At 39.1% G+C, this 24919-nt stretch overlaps 1 protein-coding gene across 19 annotated transcripts in view; it reads right to left on the reverse strand.

Annotated features, from left to right (window-relative positions):
• The window catches only part of LOC131124906 (adhesion G protein-coupled receptor L3-like), a 172720-nt gene that overhangs the window by 95893 nt on the left and 51908 nt on the right, over positions 1–24919 (reverse strand). For all 19 annotated transcript variants that reach the window (XM_058065882.1, XM_058065878.1, XM_058065876.1 and 16 more), the window contains exon 4: positions 19854–20067. In XM_058065882.1, coding sequence (XP_057921865.1) covers positions 19854–20067 — 214 coding nt within the window. The remainder of the gene's footprint in view (positions 1–19853; positions 20068–24919) is intronic.

Genomic DNA, 24919 nt, shown 5'->3' on the forward strand with positions numbered 1-24919 from the left:
TTTCAGAAAATATATAATATATAGGCGACACGGCGGTCGAGTGGTTAGCACGCAGACCTCACAGCTAGGAGACCAGGGTTCAATTCCACCCATCTCTGTTTGGAGTTTGCATGTTTTCCCCGTGCATGCGTGGGTTTTCTCCGGGTACTCCGGTTTCCTCACACATTCCAAAAACATGCTAGGTTCACATGCTAGGACACTCCAAATTGTCCATAGGTATGAATGTGAGTGTGAATGGTTGTTTGTCTATATGTGCCCTGTGATTGGCTGGCGACCAGTCCAGGGTGTACCCCGCCTCTCACCCGAAAAAAAAAAAATCCAAAAATTGTTACAACTATAATGATAAAAATGGTAATATTAATGATGATTATAATAATGGTTATAATAATAACAATAATAATGGTAATAATGATAAAGATTATAACAATAATGATAATGGTAATAACAATAATAATATTACAATGATTATGATAACAGGGGAAAAGAAGACTGTGGCATGAACATGATTATATCTTGCAAAAAGGGGTAGGCATTTTGGGCTTCGAACTCCGGTCTCCAAGCTGTGTCGCCTGCACGCTAACCACTCGACCGCAGTGCAGCCTAAGGACAAGACATTACTAATTTAATGACAACAAGAGAGCAAAATTGGTGGCACGGCGGACGAGTGGTTTGCGCACAGACCTCACAGCTAGGAGACCAGGGTTCAATTCCACCCTCGGCCATCTCTGTGTGGAGTTTGCATGTTCTCCCCGTACATGCGTGGGTTTTCTCCGGGTACTCCGGTTTCCTCCCACATTCCAAAAACATGCTAGGTTAATTGGCGACTCCAAATTGTCCATAGGTATGAATGTGAGTGTGAATGGTTGTTTGTCTATATGTGCCCTGTGATTGGCTGGCGACCAGTGTCTCGCCCGAAGACAGCTGGGATAGGCTCCAGCACCCCCGCCACCCTCGTGAGGAAAAAGCAGTAGAAAATGAATGAATGAATGAATGAATATATAATATATAAACAAATAACTCATATTCATAAATAAACCAACATACAACAACTGTTAAGATGACCCAGCATATCTAAATTCAACTCTGGGCAGTTTTACAGGTGTAAACAACAAGAATAAATCTATCCAATACTTTAATCTATTTAGCTTGAGATCTTGTATTGCATTTCATTTGAAACTAAAGACCCCCCCCCCCTAATAAATTACACACTATAGTAAGAGCTAATAATAAGATGAGGCAAAATATCTAAGTGGCAGTTATATCGCTGTAAACCACAATAATAAATACATTCTTATATCAGAGCATTTTTGATTGAGATCTAGCATTGCATATAGCTATATGTTATATGTTAAACTACAACTAACTTTTTAAGCTAGCCTCCAGAGTCTCCGCGTTCCAGTTAATCATCTTGCCGCTTCTTGTTGCACTGGGATGAACTGCAAGGGGCTTATCATCCACAAAAACACAATATTAGCAAGCTGTGGGACTCGCGATGCAAACATTTTATGAAAAGCCAATAATCTGTGTGCATGGCTGAGAGGGGATTAGACATGTCAAGAATAAAAAGGAAAGAAAATGTAAATCTTGTGAATTTCAAGCAAAAGCAAAGATGATGTTGACCTTTGTCTGACCATGCCTAATTATCACCACATGCAGGCCAATCATGTGGTAAATATATGGAGCCATGGGATTGGTGAGTGCTTTAAAGGGGACCTATTATGTTTTTTTTCCACTTTACTGACCTATAAATGTTGTTGGAATATTGTATTATCGTGTTAAACCATGCCAAAGTTTCAGATAATGAGGTTTGCATATTTGGGATTGCTCTGAACACTTGCTTTTAGAGAGTTTTTTCTAACACTGGCTCCCTGTGATGTCACAGGGACCGGGCTTCCTTATATGGGCATGCACTGTGGGCCAGATACATTGTACGTTGTTGTGTGGTTGTTAGTTATGGCTGTCTGTCTAACTTCCTTGTACATTTGTGTTAGAGCTTATCGAGCTAATTAGACTTGAGAGCCGTACTTTTTATTTTTCTACACAAAATAAGATGAAAAATAAATAAACAAATCAAGAATAAAGAAAATCAATCAATCAGTCATAAATAAATAAATATAATAATAATAATAAAACGGCAAATAATAAAAACTTAAGAAACCACATATAGTTGGTGTGTAGACAAATTATTTTTTTTCAGATTAAAATGAACAAAGCATTATCAGAGCCCTGTAGACATGACAAAACACGACAAAAGTCACATTTATACTCTTTCTATTTACAACATATTGCGCAACTGCAGGGTCTTGAGACACATGCTAACTCGCAAACTAGAGAGCTAGCGACCTAAACGGTAGCCTCCAAGTTATTTCCTTTAAACTTAAATAGCCAAAAACTTACCACTTCCACGCGGATAGGGAGGATAACTATTAACAGTTATTTAACCTTTAACATGAACATTAATCAAACGTAATAATTTTTTCTGGGTACATGATACCATACAGCATCCACATGGCGGGGGCCTCAAACTAGTGTCCTGCGGGCCACATTTGGCCCACGGGCCACGTGGTTGAGACCCCTGCTCTAAGGTTTGATATTGTCGATTCCAATACAGATCATCACATGAGTGAGGTTGGCCAATAGCATTTAAAGTGCTAAAGTCGTATCGGCCCACTCCAGCTAGCTTAGCATAGAGACAAAAAAATGGCTGTGTGATACAAAAAATGGGCGACCTGACAATTACACGACTAATAAAACTAGAATATATAACAACAGAAGGGATATATTGGTTGTTTTTGGCAACAAAACCTGTCCAGGATGCTCAGTACAATATGGCTAACCCAACAATTAGTTGCCTATAATAACAACACTGGAAGAACGTCTATTGAAAATTAATAACAAATTCAGTCATACATTTTTGACACAGTGGCAATGTCCTGCTTTACAGGCCAGGAAGTATCCATTTCAGATATTTCCCATATAATTCCCAAGCGGAAAACTCCTGTATTGTCTCCCCACGTGACATTATCCTTTCCCCTCCAATATGTGTCATGTTAATATTCATATCACTGCGCTTCTTGAAAAATATGGCCTCTTTTTTTTTCAAACAAATCCCCTCTGGAATGAGATTAAAATGGGCCTACGAGCCAGGAGTTCCCAAGTGGGGGGACTGGGGGAGGCTTTTTCTTTGGAAGATAAATCAAGCATCAGGAGCCAGATAGGGAGCGGCGTGGTTTGTTGGCAAGAATAGAAAAATTCATTCCGGAAATCGTAAATCATTAGACGGGCAGGCCCAAGCGAATAAGCCTCAGCCGCTAAAAAACAAATCGATTCAGGAAGTTATTGCACACCCCCCCGCCCTCTGTCTGATTTATACAAGCATAACAGGAAGTTGCACGCTACAAACATGAACATGAGGTGTATCTAACATGGTTTAGGAGCACTAGGCTAGTTTTCCAGAAGATATGGAACAATTGGATTGCAATTTTAGTAATATTGGAGTAGTAATATCCACATCGGATATACTGGATCATGTTACGTTATTAAGAGAAGGTTGCTTTTAGTTACAATTGTTTGACGTTTTTTTCATTACAATATGGCTAACAGACAATTAGTTGAGAACGGAACGCATGTCGGATATAGTAAAGCTAGCACTGCGACATTCGTGATGTATATGTCTTTCCAGGATGCTCAGTGAAGTGAAGCTTTTTATCTGTTTTGACGTAGTATAACAACCAAATCTGTCCAGGCTGCTCGATACAACATGGCTGACTCGACAATTATGCAACTACAGCAATTATTATATTGTATTTAGAAGTTTTAGGTTTTAGGATGGCAACAGCTATTGTCATTTCTACATTATCTTTTAGGACTTTTTGTTTTTTATAACAAAATATTGGTAATGGTAATTGTTTTATTTCATTTGAACATGCATCAGATTACAATTGAACGCATCACATAATCAGTTCACAGTTCCACATGTCCAAAAGGAGTAGGAAGAAGCAAAGCTTATTAAATCCTACCCCTCCATCTGGTACTTTTACAATCAGTAACTGTTACATTTGTTCACCTCCTGCTTTCCATAATACAGTTGACATTTTTAGCTAATTGTTTATTTTTAGCCTTATGCATTATTTTAGCTTAGTTTGAAGATGAACTATATCAACAAGTTGAAGTATTTGTGATTTTAGAAATAAGGAGTTAGTATGATCTCTGTAGGCGGCATTATGAATTATCCTTACTGACCTTTTTTTGCAGCACATTTAGCGAGTGAAGATTGCTTTTATAGTTATTATACCCCATATTTCCACAATTTCCAAGTAAGATATGGTAGTACCAGAGAGCAATAAAGAGTGTGGAGTGATTTCTGATTGAGAACAAATTTTGATGTTGTATATTTGTAATTTTTTGTAATTTTGTAAGATTTCCAGCTCATATTTTCATCTATTGTGATCCCCAGAAATTTATTTTTGTTCACTCTTTCAATGTCCACACTGTCTAAAATATTGGTTGCAATATTGACTTGTTACTAGTTACTAGTTGTAATATTTCCGTACCCGTAACTAGAATTTATAAACTGGAAGTCACAGCAGTACCGAAGTCACTGCAACACAAATTGCGATATTGCTTTTTACGGGTCAGCGAACTTGTCTTTCATCCACTCCGGTGTGACTGACAGCTCCTCAGGCATATTGACACTGAGTCGACTGGCGTTATTTATTTATTTATTTATTTATTTTTTAATCTCATCCTTCAGGATGACGGCATGCTAATATGGATCTGGACCGTCGCCAAGCTTTATCGACAGCTGACCTCGCCTCCTTTCCTCCCGTCGTATATATATCGAACACTTGAGGTCGCACCTCAAACCTGCTTTTCTTTATGGCGATGCGAACCAAGAAGGTCACAGCAGGTGGCGCTCATCGATCGGCCCGACGATATTTGATGGTGTGCCCAGACTCTTTAAAAAAAAAAAAAATGGCATCTTCAAAAACCCTGCAAGGTCAGTGTTTTACCGCTCGGATTACAAGGAGGACTGTGTTCACCATATAGATAGACCGCCTTCATCCCTTTGTCGTGTGCGAGGTAATTAGCAGCTTAACGCCCTCCTGCAAGCTTAAGCCTTGCGCTTTGTGAAGCATGTTTAGCCCTTCACACACACACACACAAAAAAATAAGTAAATAAAAAAACAGCTTTGAAGATGGAAACCAAAAGATGGACACGGATGTTACCATGGCGACAGTGGCTGGAGATGAAAAATGTAGCCTTAAAGGCAAAGAGAAGGAAAGAAGCAGTGTATACACATACTGTATAACTCTATATATGTTTACACACTTATAGATATAGTGGGGGCCAGCAATTGTAAGTCAATTATAAGTCAATTGAATGTAATGTAAATTAACTGCAAATCTTATTTTTACGACTTTATTTTAAAACATATATATGGTTTCTTTCTTTCTAATCATGTAAAAAAAAATAGTCTGTTCAAGGGTCAAACCATCACCATTCACAGTCTGGATGGAGACGCATGGACTGATTTTGTCACAACACTACAAAACACGGGCATTTGTGATTAATCATTAGTTATTGTTCTTAGTATTAATATGCGGGCTGTCAAAAATAAGACATTGACTGCAGTAGCTAATTTATTTAATGAATTATGTTACTTTTTTTTGTGTGTAATTAACGCACGCACCCAGAGCGTCTCCAAAGTCACACAGAGTCTGAGGCTCTCGATTTCATTCTGACCCAAACACATCAGCAACTGTCCGTCGCTCACAACGGACAGATAAAAAAGAACCAATTTTTCTGTAATGCATTTCCAATAAAAATTCATTGCATATATCGGATTTTTTATACCGGATTTCGCCTATTTCGGACAAAATCTCCAGTCCCGTTCCAATGCATTTCCATTAAATTTCCCTCGCATATATCGGATGGCCGCATCGCTCCGATTCGCCGAATCGTGACAGGCCGCTATACGACGTCATTTGCAGCGTTGCCTGCGCGTCCAGGTACATTGGAAACATAGTCAAGGAAGTGCCTTTTTATAACGGATAAAATCCGATTTACGCATATACCGGATATAAATCCGATATATGCGTAAAACGGACATTTTCCGGTATACGCATATAACGGATTTCGCTTATATCGGACAAAACCAGTGGGAACAATTGAATCCGATATATCCGAGGTTTACTGTAGTAGTAGTAGTACCCGATGCTACTACTCTTGTTCATGCACAATGTGGACGTACTTGTCCTTGTCACTTCCCTGGACCAAGTGCAGTAGTGCAGCAACATTTTTCCTCTCAATGGAGTGGCGGCGCACACATTTATTCACAAAAGATAATTTTTTTTCAAACCCTCCATTGAGGTTCTTTTTGGCGGTCGCCCTCAGAAACCATAGCAACAAAGCTGGAAGTAGAAATGTTCTGGTCCCATTTACCTTCCAACTAATCCTGCTTGGTGCGGCAAGCCTGAGGGTAGAAGAGATGCCAGCAATGATGGAATGAGAAATCAGGAAAAACAACCTGCTGCTAAGTGATAGATAGTTGGCCAACAAGCAGAAATAAACAGTCGGACACATTGTAGACTTGCCATGACACCTCACTTCCACTTTAAGTGGCATCTCCTCAGAAGTATTATAAGTTTCGAAAGACAGCTTTGTTGTTATGAAAATACTAACGGGCAGTGTTGCTGCACGGAAATGTCCTTACCTTACCTACAATCACTAAATGCTCATTATAAACTAGAAGAATGCACCGAAAACATGGCGTCCTGACAAATAAACAATACTTAGTCTTTATCTAGTGAATTATGGCTAACTATACAAAAAATAAAAAATTATAAAAATAATAATAATGAAAAAAATAAAAAAATTGTTACTATTACTATAAAACTTATATAGTTACTTATATATGTTACTATAAAATTGTAACTATAATGATGAAAATGGTAATATTAATGATGATAATAATAATACCCGGAGATAACCCACACATGCACGGGGAGAACATGCAAACTCCACACAGAGATGGCCGAGAGTGGAATCGAACTCTGGTCTCCAAGCTGTGTGGTCTGCACGCTAACCACTCGACCGCAGTGCAGCCTAAGGACAAGACATAATTAATTTTATGACAACAAGAGAGCAAAATTGGTGGCACGGCGGTCGAGTGGTTAGCACGCAGACCTCACAGCTAGGAGACCAGGGTTCAATTCCACCCTCGGCCATCTCTGTGTGGAGTTTGCATGTGGGTTTTCTCCGGGTACTCCGGTTTCCTCCCACATTCCAAAAACATGCTAGGTTAATTAGCGACTCCAAATTCTCCATAGGTATGAATGTGAGTGTGAATGGTTGTTTGTCTATATGTGCCCTGTGATTGGCTGGCCACCAGTCTAGGGTGTACCCCGCCTCTCGCCCAAAGACAGCTGGGATAGAAAATGAATGAATGAAAAGAGAGCAAACTTGTTCAGTCACACTTGAAAAATCCACCACGCACTCCATGAACGTGACATCCACTTCCCTGTGAGACAAAAATGAGCTCCAAACTAACCACATTGATTTTTGTGTTCTCAAAACAAAACATCATTGACTATATAAACATCATAAACTATAAAAATCCTTAGTTGAAAACAGCCCTAAATGATAATATTTTGTGTGTATATGTATGAATTAAAAATCAAATAAAAATAGTAATACAATAATTATTGTGCTACAATTTGCCTTCTTTTGCTTCTGGTCTTTACTGATCCTTAATCAGTTCATTAACTGTTCATTTGCCTTCCCGGTAGCGTCCCCTCCCCCAGAGGTCTGATCCAATCCCGACCTTCTGCTGCACTTTTATAAAAGTGAAATATAATATCTCGGGAATTGTGCTCTATCTCTCAGGAGCTAGAAGCTAGAATGCCCTGTAGACTTTATTACCTCCAAGTTTTTGATTCCTGTGATGTTTTTCTTCACTTTTGGGATGATTATCCATGCAAAAAAAATTCCTTGGCTGTAAAATTTATAGCAAATGCTTTGGTCAAGTTTCGGAAATAGGAGGCCTCAGTCCATTTTGTCAGAGTTGCGGACTGATTTTGAAGTAAAGAAAGGGCTAATTCAGTAAGGAGCAGGTGGTTAGGAAGCCAGCTTGCCTTTTTTTTTTTTTTCACTTTCCATCTGATATTTGCTTTCTCTGCACTCTCTTCATTTATCCCTGCACCTCCAACTCTTTCTCTTTCTTCTTCTTGTGTCTTTAATTGGCAACACACATTTTGATGTCTGCTGCTGCTTCTTCTACCCTTAAGCCATTGAATGTTTGCTTTTTTTTAGGCGCTCCTACCACGGAGGATTGGAGGATGATATCGTCGCGAGAAACTTTGACAACTTTGCTGGCTAAAGAAACACAATTCACGACTCATTTTAAAGCAGGGGTCTCAAACTCACTTTACTTGGGGGGCCACTGGAGCTAGGGTCTGGGTGAGACTGGGCCGCATCAGGTTTCATTAAAACTAGAAAAAATTTCTACAATAAAAGCTCTGATAAAACATTCCACTGTTCTCAAATATCTTAATTTTTATTTTTCTACACAAAATAAGATGAAAAATAAATAAACAAATCAAGAATAAAGAAAATCAATCAATCAGTAATAAATAAATATAATAATAATAAAAATAATAAAAACTTAAGAAACCACATATAGTTGGTGGGTAGCCAAATTATTTTTTTCAGATTAAAATGAACAAAGCATTATTAGAGCCCTGTAGACATGACAAAACACGACTATAGTCACATTTATACTTTTTTTATTTACAACATATTGCGCAACTGCAGGGTCTTGAGACACATGCTAACTCGCAAACTAGAGAGCTAGCGACCTAAACGGTAGCCTTCAAGTTATTTCCTTTGAACTTAAAAAGCCAAAAACTTACCACTTCCACACGGATAAGGAGGATAACTATTAACAGTTATTTAACCTTTAACATGAACATTAATCAAACGTAATAATTTTTTCTGGGTACACGATACCATACAGGATCCATATCAAACTTGCGCGGGCGGGGGCCTAAACTAGCGTCCTGCGGGCCACATTTGGCCCACGGGCCGCATGTTTGAGACCCCTGTTTTAAAGGTTAGCTATAAGAAAAAACTGAAATCTATGCAGAGAATATCTGACAAATCTTAAAAGGTTGGAGTCAAACGGGAAAATACGGACAATTGCAAAGGTTGGAGTCTCCTGGGAGTCTTCCAGGGAACATTGATAGGGAAAAAATGTACTTGCCAAACTGCTTGCAATAAAAATCTGGATTTTTTTTACCAGGATTTCTAATATTAAATACCTGTTTTTGCACTGCATTGGTCATCTTGTGGTTTTCACTGAGTTTTCTCTACATTTGAACACTGCAATCAATGCATTTGAGCTGTTATCAGTAGTTTGGGATTGGATTATACATGGATACCTTTCACCTTTGACCCAATTTATCGAGGTCCAACTTGTGTTTAACTTGTGTCATTGTTGGGTAAACGTTGCCCCATCCCTCTGATTCCCTCTTATTTTGAATTGAATGTTGTGAGTAGCTGTCCATAGGTATGAATGTGAGTGTGAATGGTTGTTTGTCTATATGTGCCCTGTGATTGGCTGGCAACCAGTCTAGGGTGTACCCTTCCTCATGCCCGAAGACAGCTGGGATAGGCTCCAGCACCCCCGCGACCCTCATGAGGAAAAGCGGTAGAAAATGAATGAATGAATGAATGTTGTGAGTAGCCATGCCAACACACCACAAAGATTGCCATTTAGGCACTGAAACGTGGTACCTTTGGATTTTATGTGAGTCGGTAGTCACGGCATAATTATAAAATAATATAATATAAAAGTACAGTGCCCATCCCTTCGTGTAATTCGGTATTTGAAGCATCTAAGTCCAAATCAGTGAACAATCTCAGCACTGTTTGTTCCTGCTGGCCTTCTCTTAAAACCCCTTCTGTCCAAAAAAAAGAAGAAAAAAAAACAAGGTTGCTAAGGGCAACAGCCGCATGAGTCATCTTGTCTGTCAGGATACCAAATCAACAATCTGAAACGTGGTGAATCAGATTGATGACTTAATTTGATAACTCAGAAGGGAATTGGTCACACAGTCAAGTCTCGTCTGTTTAGATCTAAGACTTGACACTTGGTCGGCTTTTTGACTAAATATGAGTTGTAGACACATTTTTTTTCTCTGAAATTGCATTTGCGCCAATTCTCCCGATTTTGCTGCCCTCTCCTGGACTTCTCCTGGGGTTCTCATGAATTTCGACTATTCACACGACTGGACAGCTGGATACTAAACACTCGAGCAAACGTTTGAAAAGACAGGAGTGCTGTTTTTGGCAACAAAAAAAAATGTTGATTTGAATCAAATCACATCCAAGAAGACCAAAATATTGTTCTAAATCAAATCTTATAGTTTGTTGAAAAATGAGTCTGAGAGTTAATCTTAATCTGTTAGCCAACAACAAAAAATGTCTGTGTACATGTAATCACATCATACATGAGCCAAATATTATTCTGACCAAATCTGAATATTTTATGTTAATTTGAAATTGCTTTGCAGAAATTATGACAACTGTTACATAATTTATTTGGCAACAAAATATATATATATATATTTATTGCTATTGAATCAAATTCATTCATTCATTTTCTACTGCTTTTCCTCACGAGGGTCGCGGGGGCGTGCTGGAGCCTATCCCAGCTGTCTTCGGGCGTAAGGCGGGGTACACTCTAGACTGGTTGCCAGCCAATCACAGGGCACACATAGACAAACAACCATTCACACTCACATTCATACCTATGGACAATTTGGAGTCACCAATTAACCTAGCATGTTTTTGGAATGTGGGAGGAAACCGGAGTACCCGGAGAAAACCCACACATGCACGGGGAGAACATGCAAACTCCACACAGAGATGCCCGAGGGTGGAATTGAACCCTGGTCTCCTAGCTGCGAGGTCTGCTTGCTAACCACTAGCCCACCGTGCCGCCCTGAATCAAATTGTATTGGACTATTATCATTCATTCATTTTCTACCGCTTATCCTCACTTGAGGCGAGAGGCGGGGTACACCCTGGACTGGTCACCAGCCAATCACAGGGCACATATAGACAAACATGTGTGGCCTGCATGCTAACCGCTCGCTCACCGTGCAGCCTAAGGACAAGACATAATTAATTTAATGACAACAAAAAAGCTAAATTGTTCAGTCACACTTGAAAAATCCACCACACTCATGAACGTGATATCCGACTTCCTCGTGAGACAAAAATGAGCTCCAAACTAACCGTATTGCTTTTTGTGTTCTCAAAACAAAAACATCATTGTGGTGAAAAGTCACTTTTGGAATCCGTAGGGCAAGAAGCCTGGCTGAAAAGTTGACCTAGCTAGCAACAGTTGTGAAAAGTGTGTAAACAATGACGCAAGAAAAAGTCGAACGGCAACAGGGAGTGTGATCAAACACGCTGGCATCAATTGGCGTAGCCTGTGGCAGGATATCAGGCTGAAGCCATGGAGATGGTTTGACAGACCAGCATTGATTCTCACTCCCAGACGGATTGGGGTTGCCATTGCATGCCAATTGGTTATTGTGATCAGCTTTGATTTGTTTTTTTTTTAGCTTTTTATTTAGGTCTTAAAAGGCTTATTGGCTGGCGACCAGTCCAGGGTGTACCCCGCCTCTCGCCCGAAGACAGCTGGGATAGGCTCCAGCACCCCCTGCAACCCTCGTGAGGAAAAGCAGTAGAAAATGAATGAATGAATGAATGTCTAATATTTTCGGTAAAGGGAGTTTAAAGGTGACTATAGGGGTGTTATACTAAACTCTTAAACTCTAAACAACTTACTGTTTTTCTTATCCTCCACAATCGCCTTTCGGAAAACATTTGTGAGTGCTGTGATCTTTTGTCGACGCCATGACATTAGATTAAATATTTTTGCATGGTTTGATAGTGACGGACCTCAGAGCTAGGAGACCAGGGTTCAATTCCACCCTCGGCCATCTCTATGTGGAGTTTGCATGTTCTCCAGTTTCCTCCCACATTCCAAAAACATGCTAGGTTAATTGGTGACTCCAAATTGTCCATAGGTATGAATGTGAGTGTGAATGGTTGTTTGTCTATATGTGCCCTGTGATTGGCTGGCAACCAGTCCAGGGTGTACCCCACCTCTCGCCCCAAAGACAGCAACCCCCGTGACCCTCATGAGGAAAAAGCGGTAGAAAATGAATGAATGAATGAATGATAGTGACGGCAAAAAAAAAACACAAAAAAGTATTTCTGAACAAAAGTACTTCAAAGTAGGCCATGTAGCCGACTTGTCTTAGACACTTGTCACGCTATACAATACATAAGCAGTGATTCCTATATGGAGGTGGGAGGTAAAGCCTCAGCAGGTGGTTGGTATCCGGGATGGATTGTGTCGGATTTATTGGCATCGCTGGTGGTGCATTCATGGTTCAAACAAAGTTTCAGCAGCTGTTGTCCTTGAAATAACAGCTGTAAATGGTATTTTATCGTATTTTGTACCTTTTGTATACATAAACGCCTAATGCTCTCTGCAAATAAATAAGCACCCCGGTTATTATTTCATACAAGAATGGCCTCACTGATGCTAATTATGCTATTTTCTGTCGATATCACACAGCGGGGGGGGGAGCTCTCTCTCGAGTCGTCCACTATTCTTATTCATGAGTCTTGATTCAGTCGACGGCCTTTGCAGCTAGCGGAGCGTGTCGCGGTCAAGGAAAGCGCTAGCGGCATAAAAGAACGTCTAGGCCCCTCCCACTCACAAAAGAGGTTATTTGAGGCAGATGGTAATTTGCTGATTTACATGATTCGGTTACCTCAGCTTATATATATGCTCATCATACAAAAAAACCTGACAATAAATTGGCTGTTTTTCATGATTCAGTCAGGGCGATGTGTGGGCTGAAGAGCCAAAGCTTGAAGCTGACATCAAAGATCTGAGTGAGGTGCCACTCTGTCCTTTGTGTCTTTTTTCTTCCCTTGAATTGCCTGCTGAGACCACACGATCAACCTTCACCTTGAAAAAAGTTGATGGAATTTGCTCTCTACCTCTCACTTGAAAAGTCAACCTTTTCATGTTTATTCTTTATTTTTTTCAGAGATGATAGAATTTGTTTTTATTCCTATTATAGTAAGTCTATTATTGTGTAAAAAAAAAAAAAAAAAGATGCAGGCGGCAATTTCCTGCATATGTCTGTTTAGAAATTCAACCCAAACATTTGAAATAAACAACTGGAAATGTTATGTTTGTAGATGAAAAGCAACAATAAAAATTATGTATTATGAATTCATTCATTTTCTACCAATCACAGGGCACATATAGACAAACAACCATTCACACTCACATTCATACCTATGGACAATTAGGAGTCGCTGATTAACCTAGCATGTTTTTGGAATGTGAGCTTTATTTCGGTTGCCCTCAGTCTCATTCATTCATTCATTCATTCATTTTCTACCGCTTTTTCCTCACGAGGGCCGCGGAGGGTGCTGGAGCCTATCCCAGCTGTCTTCGGGCGAGAGGCGGGGTACACCCTGGACTGGTGGCCAGCCAATCACAGGGCACATATAGACAAACAACCATTCACACTCACATTCATACCTATGGACAATTTGGAGTCACCAACTAACCTAGCATGTTTTTGGAATGTGAACTTTATTTCAGTTGCCCTCAGTCTCCTCTTGGATAAAATCGAAACATATCTATGTCCTAATTAATCGATACAACCCTCCATATTGGTGATGTTTATTGCTCGCTGTTCGACAAAATGTTAACATTTGTGTTAACATTTGAAACCATGCATGCTAACGTTAGCATTTTTTTTTGCTTTGCTACAGTTGCCCTCAGGCTCTACTTGAGGCGTTATTAATGTTAGCTCCTGCTGTGTTTTGTTTTGTTTTTCTTAACGCTCCGCATTCTCCTCTTTGTTGCAGTCGTCCTCAGTCAGATTTCTGGTAAAATTGATCTCCTTGCATCTAAGAAAATTAGTAAAGTAATTCTAACACTTCTAACCACAACTACTGTGGTGTATTTTTTCATATGCTCCTCAGTCTCCGCTTTGCTGGAGTCACCCTCAGTCTCCTCTTGAATATTGGTCTCTTAGCGACATGATGCATTACAACTGCTCTTTTTTTTATAGCTTGCGGCATCACTCCCTTCCCTTGTGCTATCAAATGACCCTTTTTCAATGTTTCTTGCCTCCCACTCTATGTGCCCCCTCTTGTATTCCTTTCCCCCATGGCGGCGTTGGACCTTCCCAGCCAGTAATTACAGGCTATATCAGAGCGATATATCACCTTATGCGTATCTCAGCATGCACCTCAAGGGACAGCCACTAGCGTTGACCCCTAAAGGAGAAAAAGCACCAAAAACAATCCTAGTCCTTATTTATACTCCCCTTGATTTTATTCATTTTCGTCTCGGGGTTTCATGCGTACATGATCAATGCTAAAGGTTGACAAATGCCACACAGCCTTTCATTGATAAGTTTTTTTTTTTATATATAAACAGAAAACAGGAAAGGATGAGGCGGGATAAGGACTACAAAACAGATGGCAGGATCTATTGTCTTCCTATATCGAATAATCCTTCCTATACCTTCTTCTCATTATTACTGTCTTTTGACCTGATTTCACAGATTTGATGAGGTTTTTATTTTAGCAGCAGGGGTGGATTTAACCACAGAATCCCCTCCTTTCACTTATTTGCTGCCTGTGTCTTCATTTATTCTTTTAAATCCCTTCATTTAAATACAAAGTGACTTGGACGCTTGGGAATTCTCGCACCAATAATAAAAATAATACTACTACTACGAATACTACTACTAATAATAATAATTTGGCTTGTTTTTTAAGTATTTCTTCAGATTTGGTAATGCTTTAAATTTTGTAACATCAGCTTTAAATGATCTCACAACATGCACAATAATAATAATAACATAATATTAATCATTACTATCACTACTGTTGTATCCGTTACAGGTTGGGACGCTTGGGAATTCTAGCACCAATAATAAAAAGAATACTACTACTACTAATACTACTACTAATAATAATAATTTGGCTTGTTTTTTAAGTATTTCTTCAGATTTGGTAATGGTTTAAATTTTGTAACATCAGCTTTAAATGATCTCACAATATGAACAATAATAATAATAACATAATATTAATCATTACTATCACTACTGTTGTATCCGTGACAGGTTGGGGACGCTTGGGAATTCTAGCACCAATAATAAAATGAATACTACTACTACTAATAATAATAATTTGGCTTGTTTTTTAAGTATTTCTTCAGATTTGGTAATGGTTTAAATTTCGTAACATCAGCTTTAAATGATCTCACAATATGAACAATAATAATAATAACATAATATTAATCATCACTATCACTACTGTTGTATCTGTGACAGGTTTGGACGCTTGGGAATTCTAGCACCAATAATAAAATGAATACTACTACTAATAATAATAATAATTTGGCTTGTTTTCTAAATATTTCTCCAGATTTGGTAATGGTTTAAATTTCATAACATCAACTTTACATGATCTCACAACATGCACAATAATAATAATAACATAATATTAATCATCACTATCACTACTGTTGTATCCGTGACAGGTTGGGACGCTTGGGAATTCTAGCACCAATAATAAAAAGAATACTACTACTACTAATACTAATACTAATAATAATAATTTGTTTTCTAAGTTTTCTAAGTATTTCTTCAGATTTGGTAATGGTTTAAATTTTGTAACATCAGCTTTAAATGATCTCACAACATGCACAATAATAATAATAACATAATATTAATCATCACTATCACTACTGTTGTATCCGTTACAGGTTGGGACGCTTGGGAATTCTAGCACCAATAATAAAAAGAATACTACAGTAAACCTCGGATATATCGGATTCAATTGTTCCCACTGGTTTTGTCCGATATAAGCGAAATCCGTTATATGCGTATACCGGAAAATGTCCGTTTTACACATATATCGGATTTATATCCGGTATATGCGTAAATCGGATTTTATCCGTTATAAAAAGGCACTTCCTTGACTATGTTTCCAATGTACCTGGACGCGCAGGCAACGCTGCAAACGCTGCAAATGACGTCGTATAGCGGCCTGTCACGATTCGGCGAATCGGAGCGCCACGATGCGGCCATCCGATATATGCGAGGGAAATTTAGTGGAAATGCATTGGAACAGGACTGGAGATTTTGTCTGAAATAGGCGAAATCTGTTATAAAAAATCTGATATATGCAATGAATTTTTATTGGAAATGCATTACAGAAAAATCGGTTCTTTTTTATCTGTCCGTTGTGAGCGAATTTCCGATATAACCGAGTCCGATATATCCGAGGTTTACTGTACTACTACTAATACTACTACTAATAATAATAATTTGGCTTGTTTTCTAAGTATTTCTTCAGATTTGGTAATGCTTTAAATTTCGTAACATCAGCTTTTAAATGATCTCACAACATGCACAATAATAATAATAACATAATATTAATCATCACTATCACTACTGTTGTATCCGTGACAGGTTAGGTTAATTGGCGACTCCAAATTGTCCATAGGTATGAATTTGAAGCGCATCATTTCCCTTTAGAAACATGCAATTTAATTCAAGAGGTATGGTTATATACTTTGGTATATATGTACTGTATATGTAAATACTATATATATGTATCTATATATACATATATGTGTGTTTTGCATTTTCAAAGAACAGTAACAGAGCCAAAAAAACATAAAACAAAAAAATCACATTAAGTCCACATTCATATGAAGCAATGCAACTGCAGTGCAACTCGTTAATTAGATTTCCCATCACTACTATCTGACTTCGAGCAATACCATTCAATTCAAGAAGTGTAAATTGATTTTTTTTTCCCCCCCAAAGAGATGCTAATGTAGCCCATAAACATACAACAAGTGGTTAAATTCAGCACATTGTTTTTACTTTTAAACCTTAATCATTTATATGTACTGTTGCTTTGGCAATAAAAAAAGGGGGATACACAAGTAACGCTCTAATTGCCTATGCTGTGGTAAATCTGCACATAAAAAAATAAAAAGGTTTTATGTCTCATGGTGTTTTATGTGCATACATATTTAATATTTTTTTTGCATAAGCAAATGGAAAGCTTGCACTGACATTAAGAGGGGAGGTTATCACGCTGAGCAGATGTGAGATTAATACCGTTGTGACCCCTCCGAAGCCCCCCACCCACCCACCACCACCAACGAGTGGCCTCCCTGCTCTGCATTTTGCATAAACGTTTAACTCCTCCGACAACGACTGAACGCATGTGGCGAATGTCAAATATCACACAGGTAGGCACCACTGTGTATGAAGATTTTTTTTTATTAAGCACTAATAAATATGGACAGCCTTTGTGGCTAGCTATGAATGCTAAAGAAGGAACAGTCCATTTACTTTGGTGCTTAGCCTGCTAGCTTGACAACATTATCGTCCGAGAAGTGATAAAAGGAGTTATAGGAACAAATGACAGGAATTCAACAATGTTAGCTTGTTTACAAACAAAAGTGAAAGGTTAGTGAAAGTTTTAGCTAGATTTAGTGGGACAATTTGTGTCTTGTTGTGTCTAGAAAATAGAGGAATTCAATGTTAGCCGGTTAGCCAGCTAGCTTCACATGTAGTCCGAGTATTTCCAAAGTGCTAAGTTCAAACACGCTACAAAACCAAACATTAGCATTGGTGTCAAGACTCAAACATTTTCTGCCTTTCTGAAAATGATTTTCATAATTTAACAGTTCAAAAATACAGAAATTTAACAACATTAGCTGACCAAAATTCTGAAATATCTTAAATGACTTCCTAAGTAACCACATTTTTTAGTGGTGCTTTGTTGCATAGGCAAATACGTGAATAGAAAATAAAACTGATGCATTTACTGCAGATTGATATGCCGCAACCTTTATTTTCAGACGCATTATGGTCCTCAGGCTCCTGCTAGCGCTTACAAAAAAAAACAAAAACATGTTGGTGCAGCAGCATTTAGGTAGGTAGCGGTCGTGCTCTGGACTCTGAATATCAATGGCGGGGAGAAAAGGACGAGATGCCTAAATGGGTATCGACAGGTAGCGAGGGGAGGCTGGTGACTTGGCGGGGGGATCGTGTGGGGGTAGGCTATCTGCCCGGTGATGGATGCGAGCTTAGCACACAGACTTAAGACACAGCAGAAGCTGATAGTCTTCTAAACCAGACGCGAATGTTAACTAGCTTGAAGCTATTCACCGCGACTACACATGATGCTAGCGGCAGGCAAGATGATATACGGGCTTATTCTAGGATATCAATGAACTCAATGGTTATATTACAGATATAGTTAGCGGGATAATGCTAATACCAGTTTCTCTTGACCCTATCTGGACATTAAATGTGAAATGTGGTCGATCAGGGCGGCACGGTGGTCGGTCCTGACAAATAAACAATACTTAGTCTTTATCTAAAGAATTATGGCTAACCATAGAAAAATAAAAAAAATAATTTAAATTATTTTTTTTAAATCCAAAAATTGTTACAACTACAATGATAAAAATGGTAATATTAATGATGATTATAATAATGGTGATAATAATAACAATAATAATGGTAATCATGATAAAGATTATAACAACAATGATAATGGTAATAACAATAATAATATTACAATGATAATAATAACAGGGGAAAAGAAGACTGTGGCATGAACATGATTATATCTTGCAAAAAGGGGTAGGCATTTAGAAGCTTTTGCTTCAGCCTACTCCTTTTGGGCTTCGAACTCCGGTCTCCAAGCTGTGTGACCTGCACGCTAACCACTCGACCGCAGTGCAGCCTAAGGACAAGACATAATTAATTTAATGACAACAAGAGAGCAAAATTGGTGGCACGGCGGTCGAGTGGTTAGCGCGCAGACCTCACAGCTAGGAGACCATGGTTCAATTCCACCCTCGGCCATCTCTGTGTGGAATTTGCATGTTCTCCCCGTGCATGCGTGGGTTTTCTCCGGGTACTCCGGTTTCCTCCCACATTCCGAAAACATGCTAGCTTAATTGGCGACTCCAAATTGTCCATAGGTATGAATGTGAGTGTGAATGGTTGTTTGTCTATATGTGCCCTGTGATTGGCTGGCGACCAGTCCAGGGTGTACCCCGCCTCTCGCCCGAAGACAGCTGGGATAGGCTCCAGCACCCCCGCGACCCTCGTGAGGAAAAAGCGGTAGAAAATGAATGAATGAATGAATGTGGTCGATCATTGGTATCAAATCGTTACCTCATGATATGATATTATTCAAATACCTTGCCAATGATAACATCCTTAAACACCAATTTTGAGTTAATTAATATATGGGGAGATACAAATAGCTCTGATACATCTCAGTACCAAAGCTCATAATGGTAATGGTAGGGCCCATTGTGCTAGTTATCGTCCATGAAATGGGACGTTTTTTTCACTTTTATGATGAAAGCCTACCATATGATATATCACAATATCATTTATTTTTCCTCTCATATTGCAGATGCTAGATTTTATTTCAGCAGAATAACAGTATTGATATCGTATGTTGATGAGAACTCAATACACTATAGTTATAGTGTGACTATATTATCATAATTCACAAAAGTGGAGCACATTTTGATTATACATGAACTAAGATGTTTCTGAATCAGATTAACAATACAATATACTCTGAAAACCAGGATTTGTAATGGTAGTACCCAGAAATTCTGCTTCTGGCAATAAAATGGTCAACTATTCGTCCCGTCCCGAAGTGCGAATGCTCGCCTTACCTTTGAGACATGATCTTGTAGGCGTCGGGCAGGTAGCACCGGGTGTTCTCCATCTGCGCGGGGTCAGCGTCGCAAATTTTGTCGTCTGTGCGTCCGTAATTAGCACTCTCAATCATGATAACGTCGGTACCCGGGCAGCGTAGCTCGATGGGGTAACCCTCGCATGACAGCTCCCTCCTCACCACCGCCATGGGGATGGGCGCTCGACTGAAGGCTGCAATACAACAAAATAAATAGGAGCTTCAACATGTGGACTTTCTGCTAATAAATTGACCTGACAGAGAAGACTGTGTGGGAGCACTCGGTTGTTTGGCGTGGGCAGTCAGGGTGGGCAGGGCAAAAGTGGAGAGGGAGATGGACACTGATCAAACATAATCAACAACATTTGGCTGTGAGCTAAATAAACAGTCATTACATGGGCAGCCAAGTGAGACACCACACCAGAAAAACACATTATTAAAAACTTGACAAGAATCCATGAATGCATGCACCACACAAGCTAGTCCAAGATCGTCTATTTGACAGGAGCAAGGGCTTAGTCCAGGGGTGTCCAAAGTGAGGCCTGGGGCCAGCTAGTTTTTTTTTTTATTGGCCCCAGCATCTTGTATTTAAACTTTCATGAAAAAACGTACTATAGCGAGTCTGGTTCTCAGCTTTGTGCTCAGTGCACGTTCACATAAAAATGGGCGTCATATCGTAAGTCAGTGCAGGTGTATTTTACATAATTTTACATTATTTTATTATTATACAGTATTATATTATATATATTATATTATACAGTATTATTATTATTATACAGTATTTTACACAAGACAACCAGCCAATCATTTTCTATACCGCTTAATCCTCACTGAGATAGCAGGGGGTATGCTGGAGCCTATCCAGCTATCGACTATCTGTTTTATAGTAATAGGTACATCATTTTGATTGTGTGTACCCCTGAAATGCATCTACAATGTACATGAATACTCATATTTATACTGTGTATATATTCATTCATTCATTTTCTACCGCTTTTTCCTCACCTCGTGGGAGGTGCTTGGGCCTATCCCAGCTGTCTTCGGGCGATACATTCATACCTGTGGACAATTTGGAGTACCTAGTAACCTAGCATGTTTTTGGAATGTGGGAGGAAACCGGAGTACCCGGAGAAAACCCACGCATGCACAGGGAGAACATGCAATTCGAGGGTGGAATTGAACCCTGGTCGCTAACCACTCGACCGCCGTGACGCCCTGTGTATATATTCTCTATGTTTATAGTAGGAGGTAGATCTTTTGGACATGGTAGTATTGTGTAGTGTAAGCTCCCCTGTGCCATATAGATAAGCGTGTAGCCTTTTATTTACATATGGACCACAATTAGTGTGAAATAAAATATCAAATATTAAAATCTAATGTCATAAAAATGTGTTATTATGCTTGGCCCTTGAGTGATGAGGAGCGGAAAAAAAAGTATTTAAAGTTAATTAATGCATTTCTTGTTCAATCTGTGAAAAAGACTCTTGAATTGACATTACAACCGACAGTCAATTTAAATATTAAAAAAAACAAATGATGCCATGGCGACGAATCATCATAGTAAATATTATTGATCAGAAATCTGCTTTTACTTGTCATGAAATGTTTTAAAGGCAGCACAGGAAGTGAAAGAGCGTGTCTGTCTGGCTGCATCATCATGCATCACCTATCATGCTGCCACTGCATTTTCCACGTCTACAAGGTCAAAGTAAGTTAAGTAAACAAAAGGTGCCGAATATCACTTAAGTGGTCCCCTGCATCCATTTTTTTTTCTGCTTTTGGGCCGCAGCGTATCAACTCATGACCACCAGCGCCATCACTCGGACAAAAAAAATCCAATTTCGGTAGTTCCCAGTTAGTTAATTACGTGAGTGTACAGTATGTTCATTTTATAACAGGTGCTGCTTCATTGAATTAATGGAGGAAAGATGGATGGCAGGGAGCTGATTCAACACATCAAATCCCGTCGAGTGATGGTGGACGGGTACCGCCCCCAGAGCAAATGATTAATTAGCGAGTGTGGAGGATGCCGCCCCTCCCACTGTCAAAAGGGGAGGGTGGGTGGGTTGGTTTTACAGTAAGAAGCTGATTTCCAAGACTACTTCTTTGAATTCTTTTCAATAATGCATGTTTACTTGTTCTAACAAGTAAATGTTTACACATGGCTTCCGGCAATGACCCTTTTTTTTTTTTTTTTTTTTTTTTAAACACGCCGCAGAAAGTCAGCCGTCATGGAAATGAATAGTGATGGTTATACGGTTAATGTAAGCGTATCAATATTTTGTTGGTGTACAATGTTTCATTGTGACATCTTTGACATCTGAGGTTCCGCCCATTTGTCCAGCATCTTATATGAATCTGAACCTTTAATACAAAATTAAATCATAGCAACATGTGTTTAAATATTTGATATTTTAATGTGAGAATGAGGATCACAAGATGTATATTTTGACATGAACATATTGAGTGCAGGTCCAGCTTTACATGCATAAAAAAAAAAAAACAATGAACAGACCTTGAAGTGCAAAGCTAGCCCGCTTTGAATGCCTAAAAAATGTCCATACATTCAGAAAAGGTTTTGTTCCCATTAAGTGGAACATAATTGAAGGCTTTCATCCCTTAAACTGGATGCAATTACTTTATTTCCCTGATGGCTTTACTGTTTTCAAAGACAGGAGCACTTTAGGGTTTTTTTTTTTGTATTATTGATCTATTGAAGTAAAATGACACCGTAATAATGACTTTCTTTTGTTGGAAAAAACACACACTGAGAGGGTTTTGTAAGGAAGGTGATGTCTCACTCTCTTTTACTTTCCCAAACGGGAAGTACATGTGTCATTCAGGAGGTCTTGGACTAGCAGTGGGTGTTTCAGAACATTTTGAGGATGTTTGACTAGCATTTTTGCAGTGTTCCTACCATATAGAGGATCTTTGTGTTTTTGCAGGAGATTCATAAAGACAGCAGAAAATGTCATTTCTATGCAGTATATCAGATATGACAAAACATTTGGCAGAGTTTCAGTTTAAGATGTGTAGCAAAGCCTACTTTTTCCCTTTTTATACAGCTGCTGTCCTCCAACATTGGGTTCAGTTTTTTTTTAATGTTCATTCATTCATTCATTTTCTACCCTTTTTCCTCACGAGGGTCGCAGGGGTGGGATACACCCTGGAAATGGTGGCCAGCCAATCACAGGGCACATATAGACAAACAACCATTCACACTCACATTCATACCTATGGACAATTTGGAGTCGCTAATTAACCTAGCATGTTTTTGGAATGTGGGAGGAAACCGGAGTACCCGGAGAAAACCCACGCATACACGGGGAGAACATGCAAACTCCACACAGAGATGGCCGAGGGTGGAATTGAACCCTGGTCTCCTTGCTGTGAGGCCTGCGCGCTAACCACTAACCACCGTGCCGCCCTTTTTAATGTTTTTAAAGAAAAATTTTAATAAATTGAGTTGGAAACCATGCATGTTAGATTAATTGGTGACTCCAAATTGTCCATCGGTATGAATGTGAGTGTGAATGGTTGTTTGTCTATATGTGCCCTGTGATTGGCTGGGATAGGCTCCAGTACACCCGCAACCCTAGCGAAGATAAGCGGTATAGAAAATGGATTAATGGATGCATATTCGACAGAGCCATGGTGTATCCAGAATGATCCACCAAATGAAGGAGTGATGTCATCATTGTTAGCAATTCGCTGCAGTGGCTACGCTCCAGCGTGCCGACATCCTCTTTTGATCAGCGTCACATTAAAAAACGACAGCTTTTTCATGTTAAAATAACAAGCGCGAAATAATAGAAATAGCAATGGTGTATACGTGCTTGCCAGACAAATCATGTGGACACGCACCAATCCAACACACCGGAGAAACACGCCATGCGTGTTTTCACAGAATCAGGTGCGGAGCTGTGATATCACACTTAAAAAAAAACTGCTAAGATTTTTTTTTTTTTTTTTTGTGCAATGTTGCCAAGGATTTATTAGCCGGAGAAGTGAGCTGGTGTGTTAAAGTATTTGCTGCTCTCATTGTGAAGAACTACTAAACGACTTGACATTTCTTTGCATTTTTGTAGCTTGCAACAAAAATATAAAGTAAAATGGAAGTATTGTTTATCATTACCATACTTGTGTTTTACATTTTCAGGTATTTTATCATTTCTGCCTGTCATCAACACGGAAACGACGTTGAACCCTGAAACAGTACTAAGGTATTTACATTTTAAAATACTGGCTCCACCGCCAACCCTGTTGCCGTCATGTGACCAGAAGTGAACTTTGACAACAAGCCATCATAATTTCTGAATATTTCAACTGGCATGACTCACCCCTGTCCACATTCTTCTGATATTTTGCAGCCTTATACCCCATAATGACTGGCAGGAGTCATTCATGACTACATCTACACTGTGTTCTGACTGCTGATTGGATGAGCAAGCAAAAGGGGGTAAGGGTCAGTGAGGCACAAAAAAGACATATTGAAAGTGTGCTACCCCAGCGGTAATCTAGCCATAACCATGAATACGTCCCTAAAATAGAAAATATCACAATAAAATACAGAGATTAATTGTGAATGGATATATTCCACTTACTCGCCAGTGTGCTTGAAATGTGGTGAGAAATTAGTAAAACAAAAAATAAAATATTATAAGACATGTAAGACTTTTTTATAAAAAGTATTTTCGGATGACTGAAGGAATTGTGCATAAAATTAGCACAGCATCATTCTCCAAATAAAATAAAAAAATAATAACAAACAAAAAATGATTATTATTATGATTATCAATCAGTTTGCATGTTCTCCCCGTGCATGCGTGGGTTTTCTCCGGGTTCTCCGGTTTCCTCCCACATTCCAAAAACATGCTAGGTTAATTAGCGACTCCAAATTGTCCATAGGTATGAATGTGAGTGTGAATGGTTGTTTGTCTATATGTGCCCTGTGATTGGCTGGCGACCAGTCCAGTGTGTACCCCGCCTCTCGCCGGAACACAGCTGGGATAGGCTCCAGCACGCCTGAGCGGTACAGAAAATGAA

Source organism: Doryrhamphus excisus, chromosome 3, assembly GCF_030265055.1.
Source record: "Doryrhamphus excisus isolate RoL2022-K1 chromosome 3, RoL_Dexc_1.0, whole genome shotgun sequence".
In the NCBI taxonomy this organism is placed as follows: Eukaryota; Metazoa; Chordata; class Actinopteri; order Syngnathiformes; family Syngnathidae; genus Doryrhamphus; species Doryrhamphus excisus.